This window comes from Opisthocomus hoazin, chromosome 7 (genome assembly GCF_030867145.1).
Source record: "Opisthocomus hoazin isolate bOpiHoa1 chromosome 7, bOpiHoa1.hap1, whole genome shotgun sequence".
Taxonomy (NCBI): Eukaryota; Metazoa; Chordata; class Aves; order Opisthocomiformes; family Opisthocomidae; genus Opisthocomus; species Opisthocomus hoazin.
In genome coordinates, this window is record NC_134420.1 from 20,715,240 (window position 1) to 20,732,664 (window position 17,425).

Sequence of the window (17,425 nt, forward strand, 5' to 3'; positions counted from 1 at the left end):
ATACCAAGTCCGGTTTATACAATTAGTTGCTGTCATCCCTAAGCAGCAGCTCTTGGAAAACAACCCACTCCTTTTTCTTCGCTTCATTCGCCAACATTCATTCGCCTACCCGGCTTGATCATATTAATGGGGGTGCTGTTGATTGTCCAGTTAGGGCAATTATTGATCTTATAAGTCTTTAGTTGGCAGGATGAAAAAGCCATGGCACTTTTCCCCTTGTGTTTTGGGGCCAGTAAGATCACAAAAGGCCTCTAGTATTGTAATATTCTTTCATCTCATCCCATGATCCACTCAAGAGTACCAAATCGTCCGCAAAAGCCATGGCTGTTATGTTTCTCTTGTAGTGCTGGAACCAACTACCTTCTGACTTGAGCTTACACAGCAGAGGATCAATCGATAAGTTAAATAAAATAGGGGACATTGGATCGCCTTGTTTAACCCCAGTGTGTATTCTGATGGGGTCCGACTGATCATTCCTCAGGTGAATGCGAGTATTCACATTTCGGTACATGTTGGTAATCAGGGAGATAATATGATCGTCCACTACCTTTTGTTTTAAAGCCATCATGATATGATCGCGGCTCACAGTGTCGAAGGCTTTGGCTAAATCGACAAAGACCACCCCCAAGGGGCGATATTCCCATTTTGCGCTCCGGATCAGAAGTTGTAATAATTTTAAATTCTCCATGCATCCTGATGATTTAATAAAGCCCCTCTGTCGTGTGTTAATGGGACACGCCTTAGATAGCCTTACGGTCAGGATCCTTGAGAACAACCTCAAGATAATCGATCCGATGGTAATTGGGCGCCAGCTATTGATGTCCTTTTGGTGCTCCGGTAAGGCCGATTTAGATATTAAAACCGTCCGACACTCTTTCATCATGTCCAGTATAACCCCTGTTGCCAAACACATTCAACTTTACTCATCACTGCTTTCCACTACAGCATTTGGAGAAGTCCAAGACACTGGGAACTGCTAGCCCTACCAGCATTTCTCTGTAATAGTTCCCTTTTTCCTGGAAACTATGGAACACCAGCATCTTCTGACCTGGTGCCTATGTACCCACCACCCTTGCAAAAACTGCCAACTCCTTTCTTCTACCAGCCAAGCAGAACACATCTGCAGGGAGATCAAGTTGTATCCTATTCTGGCTTTTATCTTTTCAAGCCTTTTTCTCCTCATTGGCATTTCATCGATCTAATAAGGATAAACCATTGTTTGTCCACCAAAAAAAGTCTAATCCTTACAGATTTAGTACAAACCGGCATCTGGGAATGAGGAGGACAGTATAAGCAACCTGGCAATCCTTCCCTGGTGGGTCAGACTATTAGTAAAAAAGTAGAATTTTGTACTATAACGGATACATCTGAACTGCAATCAATAGGGACACCCAAGCAAAGTGTACTTTGTACCATATGTTTGCAGACTAAGTTTTTCCAAATACTACATTTTATACAAAGACATGGTTCCACTAGTACTAGAAATATTTATTGATCAGTCCACAGTCTTCCACAAGTGTGTGGTAGAAAAACCACGCATCTCGGAGAAAAATGAGCATATACATCTGTCAGCTAGAACATGTGAAAGCATGCGAAAGCACACTTTCAGTTTTCCCTGTCGTTCTGCACCAGAAATGGCACCCCAAACAGCTAGTACAGACTCCCCTTTCCAGGTATCTGTGTTTCTTTATGGGGTCCCAAAAGCAGGGAGAGGGCAGGAATGCCTCCCTGCTCCTGCAGGATGGGAAAAGGCTGAATTCTGGCACGGAACACTGCATTTCCTCCACCTGAGCCTGAAAGGGAGATGAGAGCTCAGCGGCTGCAGCGAAATCACTGCACCTGAATGAGACTGGAAACCTAATGAAAAGCATTTGGCTTCCTTAAAGTCTTGTGGGGTGAGAAGGAGGGAAGTGATGGAGGTTTGGGTTTTGTTTTTTTTTTTTTTCTTTCCTGGAGACTCTGGAGGTAAGAACACAGTAGTTCAACTGGGATGTGACAGAGCCTGAACTTAACGCTTCAGGCTCATTGATTTCATTCATAGGCACTTTCATATTTGGGGAGCGGAAGATATAGCATGTATACGGACTTTTGTTCCCAGGAGGAAGCCACACAGCATCAGGATGTTTACAGCCTGCACAGACGGCTCTGGTGGAAGGCAGTGGTAGAGGCTCTTCACATATGTATCCACAGTGAGCAGAGCCCCTGCAGCATCCTCCACGCTGCAACTGGGGCAACCAAGGGCAGAACTCACTCTTCTCATCTCCCCACCGTTACAGCATCCACATGACGTGGCAAAGCATAAAAAGGGGGCACTTACCGCTTCCGGAAGAGCCATCTGAACACAGCCAGAAGCATATCCTAAAGTCCATTTTGAAATATTTAGCTTTCAACGTGCAGTCACACTACTGCTATGAGCATCATTCAGGACCTTTTTAACTACGGGACCTTTGTGCAGAGCACATGAGATGCTACCAGGCTGTTCAAAGACAGCAGGGCACCCCAAACTCTCACAGCAGATCCAGTACATTTCAACATGACAGATCTGGGGCTTCTTTTCTACTGCTCTCAAAGCATTAAAAAACCAAAGCCCATGCTTCCATAGCATTAATTACATTTTTTTGTATCAAAATAATAAAATATTCCCCACTTGCTTTTTACGTTCTTTCAGTCTTGCTTAACATGCACGAGTTAAGGAAAGGCGGCAGCATTACTGAACTGAGTGACTCCAATTTTTACACAAAGAACAAAACCATCCCAGCTTGGACGTCTTTTCAAAGACAGTGTTGGGATTTTTCTAAAGCAGCCTTATTTTTTTGTGCAAGAGAACTGAGGCAAATACAACATCCCGCATCAGAAAAGGTGCACATGGAAGACCATGGTTTTCCTGCCATCTCGTGTCAAGCTCCACATTGTCCAGTGACTGACGCACTACAAAGCATCTAAAACCACAAAAGATATTCCTACCAAAATAGCATCTCTCAGCTTATATCTCCTTGTCATCATTAGATCTAAAACAAAGATCCATTTTTAAATGTTTAGAATATCTGAAGAGAAAAAAAGAATAGAGCTGAAAGAGTTAAAGACCTTATTGTGCTTTTACACATTTTAAGAGATCATCTTTCAACAATGGCAGTAAAATCAGCATGTAGCCTTAATTTTCTATGGTTGAACCTTGAACGTGAATCATTATATTACAATGTACTTATTGATTTCAACAGGAAGAGGATTAAGCCCAGAAAATCAGGTTAGGAACCTGAGACTGGACTGAGGAAAATGGAATTTTTCTGGTACTAAACCACTCTTATGTTATGTAAAATACATTAGAATTTTAAATACAAGATTTGACCATTTGGAAAATATTCTTAACATCTCGAAACCCCACAGAGATGTGAAAAGGTCAGCAAACTGAAAATGTGATTAGTAACCAGTGCTTTGAATAGTAACTCCTATTACTACACATATTATACCATAATATCTGATTTTACCTACTTGCACAAAACTACATATATAAAATGAAAGGTGTTTTAATGGAATATTGAACAGGTATAAAGAGAAGACATCTGTGACCACTGAGTGCTGTTTGTTGGCCACCAGTAGCACATTACCACATTTCCATTGTGTGCATACATATAATATACACGTGCAGAGTATAGACCGTGTATATATTCTTCAAGTGCAAACGGAAGATCAAAAAGTGAAACCATTTTCAGTTACCTGTTTATTGCAAGTACCAGGCTGACTTAGCCACAGGTACCAGCCCTTGCTCCTGTGTCTCCTTCCCACCACCACCTAACTTGCTGTAGAGCAGGTAACACATTACAGCTGCACAGCCATTAACCCTCTGTGCATTACTATTATTTGCTAGAGCTGGTGGCAGCACCCCCCCAAATAATTTACCCAGAACTCTCCCTTGTAAAAATCCTGATTTTGGACGTTCACAGTTTTGACAAGCAAATAATTTGGACAGAAGTTTTCTGTAATGGCCACATTCCTCTCTAAGTTTGCTATGTGTGCTATCAAAGGTCTCAGCTGAAACAGTTATTTGCTTGTTCCTATAATTAAAACACATATATATATAGGGAGATATATATGTCTGTGGAGTCATTTGCCTGCAAGGTTTCTAGTACTTACAGGCTTTGGAACAGAAACGTGGCAAGGGCCAGCTTGAGCGCAAAGATGGTCCCTTTAGCCAGTAAAAATTCACCTAGTTTGCCCAGATATAGTTGTTTCCCCACACCATAGTTAAGGCAATCCCAGCTCAGCCACACTCCACCATCCTCTACCTCATACACACCAGCTGGACCACAAATAAAACAAAACACTTGAGAGGAAGAAGAGAGAGAGGGGCAGGCAGAAGCAGAGAAAACTGGCCATGACAAAGCAGACTGCTATGATTATCTGGTGCTTTTTCCATTGCCATCTGTAGTACCACAGGTTTCAGAAAACACACAAAGGAGATTAAAAATTAAAACAGAAAAAGATACCCTTTTTTAGTATGTGTGCCACTCTGCCGTGTCTGTGCTTTTCTAACCTCTGCTGACAATGGCAGTCCAGCCATCTGGGGACATGGCACATGGTTTCAGCAGACCCACTGCTTGCAGCAAGAGAACTGGGTAGCGGCTTGAACGCTGGCACAGACTGGCACCCTGGCAGTCCCCAGGCACTTTTTATTCAAACAGTTTAGGATAAATTTTGCCAAAATTCCACATCCAACAAACATTTCTTAAAATGCTCTGGACGAGGATTTCCTTACACAGAGAAAACAGTATCTCATTATAAAGAGCATGCTGCAAACATCTTCAACTACTCTGAACTTCAAATGACCTAGTAACAAAACCAGACTGTAAGCAATGAGCAAGTTGCATACTTCAGTGAGTAAGCACCCAACTCACTGAAGTTTCCAACTTATTACAAATACTGAAATCGGAATTAACTGTGTCGGAGAAGGCAGAAATTCATTCGTTAAACTTCAGCAGGAGGCCAGGGATGCTGGTAACACAGGAGTGCCCATCATTCCTGTGGTACTCATTTTTATTTGAAGCAGCTTTAGGCAAACATTAAAGGCTGATAAAAACATTTTGGTCTGTGCAAGCTAGCTTGAACTAGAATATGGAAGTACTGAAAGTAACATACCTTACATCAAGCAAAGCAAAAAAACAAACAAAAAATCCCCGCCACACAAAAAGCCCCTATGCAGCAAGGCTGGGAAATTAACTCATATTCACAACCACAAGGTCTCTCTCTTTCTACCCTCTGCTTCTTCCTCTCCAGCCTCCCTCAGCTACCTGCACACTGGTGCTGTTTGCTGCCATCAATGCTTTGATCTGCCCTCAGTGGGTCACAGGCTCTTCTTGGTCACCATGATGACTTTTGTCCAAGCTAACTGACTCTCTACCAGGTCTCATACAAGTGTAGAAAAAAAAAAAAATCTACTCAGTTCCACTCCAGTAGCGCTTCACTGAAGCTACAGATTAAGAGAAACGGTACATACTGCCTTAACAAACACACAATGGACGATGGTGCAAGTCCAGAGAAAGCAATACTGCTAGAGTACTCCAAGACACAAGACAAAAGGAAGATTTCTTGTAAAGCTGCAAATCTTACCTTGTAAGAGACCAGAAAGCACTAGGCTGGCACAGATGGCACGAAACTGTTTAAGGTAAATTGCAGTCTAAGGTAAATCTGGACAAATACTTTAATCCTGTTTTAAATCATTCCATTGTTAATGGAGTTAATTGCATGATCACTTGGGAATAAGCCCTTTGCAATGAATTCAAAGGTAAAAAATTGCCTTATAGAAAGAAGCAAGCACTTCCACTAAGTAACTTTAAGTTTTTCCAAAGCTAAATTAAAAACATAACCAACAAAACCACCATTCTCTTCGGATTTTGGCTCTCCAAGTGTAACATGACATGTTTCCAAAGCCCTCAGGCACCATGTCTCTCTTTGGAAGCTGACACAGAGCAGTGCTGGAGGAACATCAGAGGAGGCAAAAGCCATGAGCACCCCAGCACCTCTGCGCTAGCTCCAACATGGCCAGAACGGAGCAGGGAAATGGGTGTTGATCAGGAGTCCTGGTATCCAAATTAAGGACACTCATTGTCAAAATGAAGCTTAGTGTAGAGAGTAGAACATCCAAGCTCCACAAAGGCAGAGAACAGGTTATACCCAGGGCATCTCACCTTTCAGCACTACTAGCGTGCACTACCTAGCAGTGGCATGGCTTACACTCAAGGTAAAAGGCAGCAATAATGGAGTTTACCACCAATTATTCAGTCATGCATGAAGTGGAGCATCTGAAAAATGTTGCTGCATTCTGGAAACATACTGCTCTTATTTGATACTGCTGTATAAGCATCAAACTATTTTGTTTTAAAAGCCATGGTAAATTTATGAATGAAACTGTGCAAGAGGGGTTTAGTAAGAGATCCATAGCAAGTGTTCAGTGGTCTGGACGTTGCCTGCCACCAGGGAAGCATGAAATCATTTGATAATTAGACCATGGCCATGCAGGATTACCACACCATAAAAATATAGGGCTGCATTATTTTTATTTATATAACAGATGGATGTTTAAAAAAGTCGTGCATTTTTAATGAATGCAACGTCACACCAGTGTTGACAGAAGATATAGAAGTGCTACAATACAGCCAAATCTAAAGCCTAAAAATGTCATCTTCCCTCCTCCACTAGTCATAGAGACGAGAAACAAATCTGCCATAGTGCTGTGAATTTCATTCCAGAGATCAGCTTAAGTGCAGTATTTATAGGGCACTAGGTTATATTTTCTTTCACTTCATATCCATTGTAGGTAATGACAAGACTCCCATTACTAAAGCTACCTGAAGAGAGAAGATAAAAGAGCAACTACTACTAAAAAAATATGTTAAAGTGCTAAAACTGTATTTTTTTTAGCAGAGCAATAGTTGAAAAAATTTCCATTAAATACACATTTGCAGAATATTTCTGCATATTTAAAAAAAACATATAGGAGAGAGACGTGGTAATGAAGTACCAGATCCTGACACTGTAACTGTAACGCTTCCTTGCATTAACTGTGATCTACAACTCTCCATTTCGGTGGGCAGCCCCAAGCTTCACAGCCAAGCTGTAACAGAGCATGACCTTTGCGGCCTTGTGCAGCCACTATGTTTCCATCACTGCCTACAGACAAGTCCCAAACCACAGCCCTGATAAAGGATGGACACAGTCAGATCTGAAATAATTCACAGAGCCAGAACCCTTCATCAAAAATCTCACAGGCATTTGCTAGGGAATACAGCAGCAGTCTTCAGACTCAGCCTCCCTGGCTTGCTCTGACCCTGTTCTGGCACCACCAGTAAAACACTTGGGCAGTTAGGGACTGGATACATGTGGCAAACCTATATTAATACTACACCAAGGGCTGCACTCAAGCCCATTGCTATTAGCATAGCCACAGAGTATGTTGGTTTTCCTCTATTATCATGAGAGGGTGTCAACCCCCACCCTCCCCCCCCCACACACACTCCCTACCACTGAAATTCACAATAGGCCCCTTAGGTACTGATTCCTACCTTTCCCCATACAACAACTTCACAAGAATTGGGTTTGCCAGTCTAATTTGAAGAGATAAGCTTCTGTTTTCCCGAAAAAACTCATCCCTCATCTCCTTCTCCCCCTCTTCCAGAAAGGAGGGGAAATGGATGAAGGTCACGATCTAAAGTACTAGTATTCCAACAAAATATTTGAAAATAAGGAGGCTGAAAACCATTTTTAACATCTTAGATATTTTAATCACAGTGGGCTCCACCCTCAAAGTTATTCCAAGCAGACACAATAGGCTTCCCCCAACCCCCCCCCCCCCCCCCCAAGCCAGCCCTTTTGTTAGGTCCCAGTTTTCTTCTAAAAAGTTTTCATACAGAGCACTTTAAGTTCCAAGGAATTATATAAGCAGGAGTGTGACATGAAATTGTCCTCCTTTCTCCAGAAGATTGGTCCTGCCCTGGGTGGTACTACTGCAATCCTGTCAGACTGGCAGTGGAAAAACGCTTATAAACAACAGGTATCTTAAACAAAAGCACTGGGAGAGGCCAAGGGGATTTCCAGGTGTAGAGCCTGAAACAGCCAGAGGTGAGGGGAAGCAGCTATTTACCAAACAGAGCACGAACACTCCATCAGCAAAATCTGCTTCCAGTGCGCTCTACTCGCCTGCGCACAACCTGGCCTTAAAGAGGGTTATGGTGAACCTGCGCGTAAGAATAAATGGTACCAATAACCAGGGCCTGTTCCTCTCCCATAAAGTGAAAACCACCTAACTGAAGTCACATGTTTCCTCACAGCATCCAGTTGGCCTATGACATTAATGACAAGGAAATATCACTGAAAGTTTTTTTATGATTCATAAGAGTTGGGAGACTTTACTATTACAGTGTTGGACAGCCTGTCGGTATTTACCTAAAAATACAAGTTTCACATGCAAAATTCTAAACCACCTTTTTTTATTCCAAAAACACTAATTTAAAATTTGCTCCTTCTTGCAGTTTCCTCAGAGGCAAGAGGCTGGACAGAAAACGTTGTGCTACACAAACTACCATTCCAATACGAAATGATGATCTTCACGTGCAACTGACTGGGTTATCTGGTAACCTCTCATCACTTCAGCAATATTTAACAAGAACACTTTGCTTTATTGGTTATCACACAGCTAATTTTTGCCACTCACCAAAATAACATTGCTTGGGCAAGCTGCAGTTCTTTGAAGGGGGAAGGAGAAAAAAAAAAAAGAAAAGGAAATACAGCAGCTATCTTCTCATAGGAAGTAGAGGAGCACATAATTACTGATGCTCCTGTTTTACAATCAAAGGACACCACCCTGCATAGAGCCAGGTTAGAGGTCAGGCCTATTAGACATCTTGATGCCCTCATCTTAGAAAGACCTCCTCTGCTTTTTTCCCCCTATTTAGTAAAATAAAACACCAACATAGAGCTTAATAGTGAATACAATCCAGAAAAGACAGTTGAGGGATTAAGAACAGGCATCCTTTCAACATTAGGCATTACTCCAGTTATTCTCCCTCTGATATTTCAAATTTAAGATTAGACTGCTGCATTATTAATCAAAAAGAAATTTCATTAAAGTGCTCTGCTATAATTTTTTTTTCTTTCCAATCTTCTACTACACAAGGCACTATTGGATAAATCTCACATATTCAATTCATGAACTAACACCAGTCTTGAGCAAAAATGAACACCAAGTCTAATGTTCCTTTCAGGTACATTCACTGAGGTCAGAATTTGCTCCTGGGCAATCATATCAAAAAAATCAAACAGTCAGGAAAGGCCTGTGTATTGAAAAGCCTCTCTGCTGCCTCAAACTCAACTCCAGACACTTCAAGGAGCTAAAACACAAACATATTTTGTAGGTGGGTTTCCTAACTTTCTGAGGAATTGCATTACCTTGAAGATCTTAGAAGCCAAAAGCTGAGAAAGCAAGATCAGAAATCACCCACAAGACTCAAGCCAACACCTGCACAATAAAGTGTCTATAAAACAGAAGTACTTTAAAATTCACTCACCTTATAGATCTTTTCCAGCTAATGTAACATCTTGTCATAGCAATAAATGCATCGCATCTTCCCAAATTCAGTTACACTTTTCCATCTTGACTATTTGGCCGATGACATCATCTTTCTTCAGCTCTAGAGATACAAGGATAGCTTAGGTATAGCTGTCATATGAAATAAGTATACTTTAAGACATACAGGAAAATCTATACAAGACAAATTACATTACATTCAGCTTCATGCAAATCAAATATTACCATTAATCACCTCGTATGAAGAGGTTGGATAAGATATGCCATACACACTACCAGAATAGCTGACTTTTGAGTATGTTGAGATATCATCAACCTTCAAGAGTGAATTTCTTTCCAATTAATTTTAACCACCTAAAAACAAGGTGCCTAACCACATCTTGCCATCCAGATTCTCTCCACAGTGAAAAGGAAAGACGATACATCTGGAGGATGATTCATCACATTAATCTTAGACACTTATTTTAGGATGCGATGAGTCACTCCCTGGATGCACCTCTCTTTCTTTGGTGATGGATGGAGCCTGGACACCTGAGTTAATTCAAATATCCATGTTTGAAACAGCTAAAGTGAGCTCATGTGATCAAAGCCTTGGTCAAAAGTCCATACAGAAAGTAGACCTGAGGGGCTGGTAGTCTGTCAGGTACTATGTTTTCATCACAGAGAGGGGAATTTTCCAAAAAAAAATCACCATCTGCATAGCAGCTGTTACCTCATTTTAATTATTCATGGCTAGCCACTTGCACTGGGGAGAAAGGTGATGGTGTGGGCAGAGATAAGAGTGAGGACGAAATTTTTTAAATTATTTTGGTCTGACTTCATGGACTGCATACTTAAAAGGCTATCTGAGGAGATGCAAGTTATTTAACTCGTGACTAATAGATCATGCTAAACTGCAGACCAACAGATGCCAATACTTCAGATTAATTTACTAAACCACCAGGCAGCACTATTGCTAATTAGAGGAAGCATTACTCAAGAGGCTGTTATCCTGAGACCAGATCATGTACTAATAACCCAGACAGTGAGAGTCTAGATGGCACAATTGATATCACTATATTTCTTTTTAAAGGCCTTTCTTAATGGCCAGTATCCATCATACTCAAGGCTCCATCTGCCAAATCATTTATATCTTCCTATGAATCACGGCTGGGTAAAGCTTGCTCAAGTTAATGAAAGTAAAGTGGTTTTTAAAGGAGGTAACAATGAGCAATCAACACCGTAACAAACAAGCAATGCTTCCATACTGAAATCACTGAATATTTTATTCAAGAATAGGAAACAATCCAGCCTTGGAAAGATTTTAAATCCTAGTTTTAACAAGATACAAGCCTGTGATGCTTCCGTACCTATATTAAAAATCACTTTTGTGAAGAAATTCCACATATGCAAACAAACATGAGGAGAACATGGCTCTCGGGGGGGAAGTAAAGTTTTAAGACTTGCAAAGAAGTGTAACAGGCCTGTGTTTCAAGCAGATCAGGGTTTCACTCCCACAGCATTTTCATTCACATTAGACAAAAAAAAGTTACTGTGATGTTAGAGGTCAAGAAGAAGAGAAAAACTAGCCCTGCACACTTTTATCATACACCTATTTCCCCCTCCCCAAACTTCTCAGTCTCTTACCTACCTTCTGAAGAGAATTTTTTAAATTTGGTTTCTTTTATTCAGGACAAACAAGTTTACCACACACTCAGCCCTGCAGAGCTGGGCTGAGTCACAAGATGTCTGCCAGAAGAGCACCAACACCATTTGTTTGTTTGCATATTGCTCACCTGAGCACCATTTTTGAGTCTGATCTAAATTAATCAGCCTCTCAAAGTCAATTTCTGCAGATGGTCTTGAAGCTAGCAAAAGACAAGAAACCAAGAGAACATTAGGAGCCATGTTTTCCCCTGGCAATCACCACAGTTTCAGGCTCACAGACACAGGCAGGTCTGCTCTCCAGCCAAGAGTCACTATGCTCAGCAGAAGCTGAAGAGCTGATTCAACATGGCTGCAAAAGCACAAAGGCTTCCAACACCACCAGCATTTTCATTGCTTTCTTTGCCACTTTCACCGCCTGGAAGTCAGCTTTAACACAATAAAAGATTACCTTTTCAAATCTTTCTCACAGCCACACCAAGATAGGCACAAAGGGAAGATAAGAACTTCTACCAGAGCCTTTAAGGCCACACACCTCCTGTCCCTCATTTCACAGCCCACAGAACCCACACCAACCAGCCATTCCTCTCTTCCAAAACAAAGAGCTAGTTCAGGAAAATAGAACTTACCTCACACTTGTACCACCCCTCCATGCTGCTTTTATTCCCTCCGACACCACCTCCACCTTTAGGGCCCCACAGAAACAGGCTTAAGCTGGTGTAAACTGCCTTTTCAGCTGGAGGAGGGAAGGAGGCCTCCCTTTAACCCCTTCGGGCTTCCTTTCCGAGAGGCAGCAGCAGCAGGGCAGCAGCATGAGGGCTTTCTCCTGACCTGTCCCTGTGTCTGTGAGGGACCAAAGTCTCTGCTCCAGCCTTCGCGCTGGTTGCTGCCCCAGCAGTCGCTCAGCTGAGGCGGCTCCCCAAAGACTACCCAGTATCTGCTGGATAGGCAGCTTTTTTGTTTCTCTTGAGGTCTCTTTGGCTTCTAAAACCAGGTTTTCTTTTTTTTTCCTTTTAACTCCCTAGGAAACACTGTTCTTCTGCAAAATACTGCATGAAATCTTGGCTGAGCTCAGTGAGCATCCAGCCAGGGTTTTCTCCCTGAACTGCACGCAGAGCACTGCTGCAGCCGGGAAGACTGCAACGACGCAGCGTGTCATGGCAGCAATGCGTTTAGACAGTGAGTTTCCCTCCAGTGACTTGTTTTATGTGCTGAATGCAGGATTTAACTTTTGCCACTATGAGAACTTACGTGAAGGCTCCAGTATTTCATTAGCTCCAAGTGCGTGTGTGACTTTAAGGGTAATAGGCACAAACAAGGTGGTGATAGTAAAACGCATGCATTTTAAAGAGCATAGTTTCAGTGTTGTATACCGTTAGTATTACACCTATATATTCAAGGAAAAGACAACTTCTTAGCAAAAAGAAAGTAAATTTGTTCTAGGGCTCGGCTATTGTTACAGTCCAAGTGCCTCCTGCGCGGGAGGGTCAGATGAAACCCACAGCTCACTGAGGTCCCTTTAGTTTCTGAAGACATGGAAGTACAAAGAAGGCAAAATCTTTTCGCAGCTGAGCTGCTTTGTGCAAACACAGCGTAAGGTAAATACACGGCAAGGGCTCTGCTGCTTTGAACTAACCACAGACAGACAGGCTAAGCATCTGTGAAGGAATTTAACACAGCATTAGGGATTAAAGGAGCTTCCCCTGTCAAGCCATAGGCAGCTTGGGTCTTTCCCCTTGTTTCTCTCAGCATAAGCCTAATGTTTACAAAATCAGAAGTAGGGACTTAACACAACGTTTATTATTTTATTCTTGAAGTAGGACTGCAGCAGCACTCTTTCGTTACAACTACCGGATATGCTACGGTCTGCTTTCTACTTTCACTGCCAGTATTAACTTCCTGTTCAACCAAGAGTCGAAAGTTTGGGTCTTAAACTGTTTTCAGAGTAACTGCCCTGTGCTGCTGGAAGCAATGAGGACTTTGCCATTAGCTTGAGTGGCAAGAGGAGGGGCCATGCCACAGGTGAGGGAAGCATGGCGGCTGGCCCAATTCCTGCTCTAATTCTGTCCCTCATGTTAGTGCTTGGCACTTCACAGCAAATACCATCTTGCTCAAGAGCAAAAGAAATAGCTCTTTTTAGCAATTCTTACCCTCTAGGATGGCATTTGCCGGCTGGCACTAAGGGAGAGTGAACTTCACCTTTGCAAATGCCAAAGCTTGAGGTTCAGGCACTTGGGCTCAAGGACTTTGCTCAGTGTCTTGCAAACAGCACTTTTTTCCTGTTCCTCAGTCCATGGTTTTCCAAGGATGCACTCCTCCCAAACTCTGTCCTTTCTCACTATTTGGAAGTTGTCTTTGAACAAGGAACATGTCTTACTAAATGGATAGGGATGGCACATATTACTGTTAGATCTTAAAGACTTACCTGGCCCTAAGTACTGAAGGGTAATCATCACTACACAACTATATTGCAATAAAATGCCTATACTTACTCAAAACAGAGCCTACTCATTGCAATCAATCCTGAGGGACAGTTTAGGAATAAGTTGTGGAAAGGAAATGTGCAGAAATTTACTCTTCTTTTTTCCCTGTTTTTCCAGAACAAACAGTCTATCTCACATTTAGTGTCAGAAATGTGTTGTTCTACTTGGATGAGCAACCGTTTTCCGACTTTTGTTTGAATAAAATGTTATAGTTGAATTTTGCATTTCTGAGAATGCAAGCAAACTGTGATGGAATCAGAAAAAGATGCAGATTTTAAAAAACCCATATGCTGGTCTTCCTTGATGTAGTATTAGATAATTAGTACTAGTGATAGCAGCAAACCCTAAAGTTAACCCATGTGCACTGCTGAAAAAGAAATTAATAAACTCTGTGTGTTGAATCACATGACAGTAAGCTGCTTTAACAATGATAGCAAAATTAATTGTAACAAAATAAGACTTCCTGTTGTTTATTATATATTGTAAGAATGAAATGTACAGTATACAAAATTAATATCAAAATGTTCACATGATTGATTTTAACAACATATTTTTCTTTGGATTAACTGCAGACAAGCAGCTTTTTAGGAAGTTATGCTGACATCTATTTTCTATATAGGATCTCAAGCATATCACTATGTGCTATCTACAGTTTTAATCTACAAAATGAAAGCTGCTGAATTTTTGCTGAATCTTCGTGGCATTTGTTGGAAAAGAATAGAACAGCAACATTGTCTTAGAGTAGAAAAAAACGTAGTTCATTACCACAAAATGTTAATTGTTCAAGTTCATAAACAAAATTGCTTTTGAAATTTCAAATCCTACAATTGTACACTTTCAATATCAAACACTTGGCATAAGAAGTTACATTCTACGATACTGGTAACAAAGATTTTGAATTTTGTTTTTCTTTTAGACAGTGACATAATCCTGGTTTTCTTTTTCCTAATGAATCTTCACATCTTTAAAATTATTGCTAAACAAAGTTCATTCTCCTAAAGAAACAATTTAAGTATGGTGCACTTCATAACTGAATGTTTTAAGGTATATCTATATAAAGGAATGTAAAATGGTTTTCATTTGTTAAATCTGTGTATTTTCAGTTTATGTCATATTGTTTAGCAGAAAGATAAATTAACTACTAATGACTAATCTAGACAGCCTAAAAACAGTCTGTCTGTTCCATACATTACATGTCTGCCATAATGCTTTTCACTACAATATAAAGTACACTAGAAAACCTGAAATTATTACCAGGGAACATTACATACAGTAATCAGTATTGACAATGTTTCCCTGATAAAAAAAAAACCCCAAACTTTAATTGAATTTCTCATACATGCTCTACTTTGCAATAGGAACATGATTTAAACTGAAAATTCTTCTCACGTTGTCCAAAGAATTTTTCTTAATAGACATTGAATATATTTGCACAATTGCAATGCATTCAAAATAGCAAACTGCTGCCAGATAAGCCAGTCAATGATTTAAAACAAGAATGGGTGCCTGACAAAGAGTGGGCCAGCTTTCCAGAACAACATAGACAGTGTTCTTTCTCTTGAGGTGTCTCTAACTGAAATCACTTCACCTTTTAAGTTGGCACATATCACAAGAACTCTTAAGGCAATCTCTATGAACAAACATGAAGACAAACCACAATACAAATGATGTAAAGCTATTCTTCAGAAATTTAGAAGAGTCCAAAAGTATTTTTATTCTTTTATCTTTTAGCATTAAACTGGTAAAATTCAGTAGATTGGGTATTGTATTTTTAGCAGATAAACTATTCAAATTATCTTGTGCTGGGAACAGCTGGTCTTGCCATTTTCTTTCCTTTTATGTTTTAAGACCATTGGCAAGAACAATCTGTAGGTTCTTGGATTGAATAGCTGACCCAGGTTGAATTACTGGTGCAATACAATTGCACAATTCGTCTCTGTAGTCCGAGCTCCCTGCAGCATTTGCAGAATCTTGCATATGTGTTGATATTGTAGTTGTAAATGCTTGCAGACGGGCACTTTCCATCACACGAAACGATGTTCACCTGGTAACAAACAGGAAGATAGTCAGCAAATTGAAGCAGCTAGGAAATGAAGTTTGGAGCTCTCTGGAAAGTCCAGAGACATTAGGCACCCAAATCCAATGGCAAAGCAATGAAAAATTTGGACGTATTTCCTCTAGCCGCTTACAAAATCCCACTATGTCTGAGTAATAAACTCGTATGTTGCCGAGAGAGGTTACAATTTTAATCTTACTGAGATTAATGATGACTTTCCTGTCAATTTCAGTAACAGCTGACTTTGGCTATTAACAGACACAAAGAAACAATTTCAGTTTTGAATTTTAAATTATTCGTGACAATCTTACGTTCTGTCCACAACTCCCCACAGTATTCATTTCACGTATACACTGATGCAGTGTTGCTATACTAGTATCAGTAAGGAGAAATATGAAGAATCAATCCTTTGGGAAGCCAAGGGGAATTACTACTAATGACACCAAAACTGTAATACTGACTGTAACAGAAACAGCCATATAGACTGTTAATTTTTTCAATTTTAATAGTCAGGATCTACATTTCTGTTCAATGAGACACCGAGACTAAATTTCCTGGCTGCTCAACAGTTTACTCCACAAAACATAGTCTGAGAGTCATTTTAGAGGTCACAGCTGTTTCCCTATAGTCTTTTATTACAGCTTTTTCAGGCGCTCTTACACATCTCACACAAGACGTCTGTCTGCACCCTTGCTGCTGCTCACACTGCCTCACTGCCCAGCAGGACACCGTTGGTGTTCTCCTACAGTAAATCCTTTGGCAGGCACACAGATAGTGCCTCTTTCTTCCTAAACATTTCACAGTATGCTCATGCTGCTGTCTAAAAAAACCTTCAGGATGCAAGATTCCTTTCTTCATTAAGTTGGCATTTAAATACTTTCTCTAGACAGATGGAAAATTAAATACATCTGCAGGCATTTTAACTGTAGTATATCACTGGCAAGATTCAGTTATAGCAAAGTTTATTTGCATATAATAATTGCATTATAGGGTAAACTGAGACCTTGGATTTGCATTCAGTCATCATGCATCTAAATGCATACAAAAGCAGAAGTCACATCCCCCCCTTTTTCTTATTACTTGACAAGATGATTGCTGAGAATGTAGCGAAACACTAAAACAGCTCTATGACACAGAATCCTCTGTCTCCGAGAGAGACAGATGAAGACAATAGCCTTGTGGAATTTGTGTTCCCTTTCTTCCTTCATTTCTCTTTTTTCCCTTCTATTAAAAGAAATCATGATAGTTATTTACTTACTGGTGTGTTACTCCTGCAGTCATTCTTGCGGATAGTCATCCTAACAGTCACCTTTTTACAGAATTTTCCGTCTTCCTTACCTGCAAAATGGGCATTGATTGAAAAATATCAGCTCAAAATTCTAAACATTTCAGAGACAAGAACACTCCTGAATGCTTTATGGGGTCAAGAGACACAAAGAAGAAAATACCCAATACATCACTGTACATACAAAACTTTGTCAAAGTGACATTCACTATATTGTATTGCTTTTAAAACTATTCTATTTCATGCATTAAAGCATCCATTTCCGTATAATTTCAATAACTATTATAAAAGGTTCATTCTTCAATCAGAAGCCTTTTAAGAGTACTGTCTTTTAAAAAAAAATTTTAAATTGATCAACCAGTCCTGTGAGAAGGCTTGTT

The 17,425-nt window shown here is 40.4% G+C and overlaps 1 protein-coding gene and 1 long non-coding RNA gene across 13 annotated transcripts in view; both read right to left on the reverse strand.

The window, feature by feature from the left end:
* Positions 1-9,974, reverse strand: part of LOC142362097 (uncharacterized) — an 88,935-nt gene extending 78,961 nt beyond the window's left edge. For 10 of the 12 annotated variants that reach the window (XR_012764667.1, XR_012764655.1, XR_012764656.1 and 7 more), the window contains exons 1-2: positions 9,803-9,974; positions 9,558-9,680 (exon numbers count right to left, since the gene is read on the reverse strand). This is a non-coding gene — a long non-coding RNA (uncharacterized LOC142362097). The remainder of the gene's footprint in view (positions 1-9,557; positions 9,681-9,802) is intronic. The other 2 variants (XR_012764658.1, XR_012764665.1) reach the window with 2 other exon arrangements.
* Positions 9,975-14,158: 4,184 nt separating this feature from the next.
* The window catches only part of OTOG (otogelin), a 125,767-nt gene continuing 122,500 nt past the window's right edge, over positions 14,159-17,425 (reverse strand). Inside the window, exons 55-56 of the mRNA XM_075425267.1 lie at positions 17,019-17,098; positions 14,159-15,748 (exon numbers count right to left, since the gene is read on the reverse strand). Of these exons, the coding sequence (XP_075281382.1) occupies positions 15,548-15,748; positions 17,019-17,098 (281 nt within the window). The 3' untranslated portion in view covers positions 14,159-15,547. The remainder of the gene's footprint in view (positions 15,749-17,018; positions 17,099-17,425) is intronic.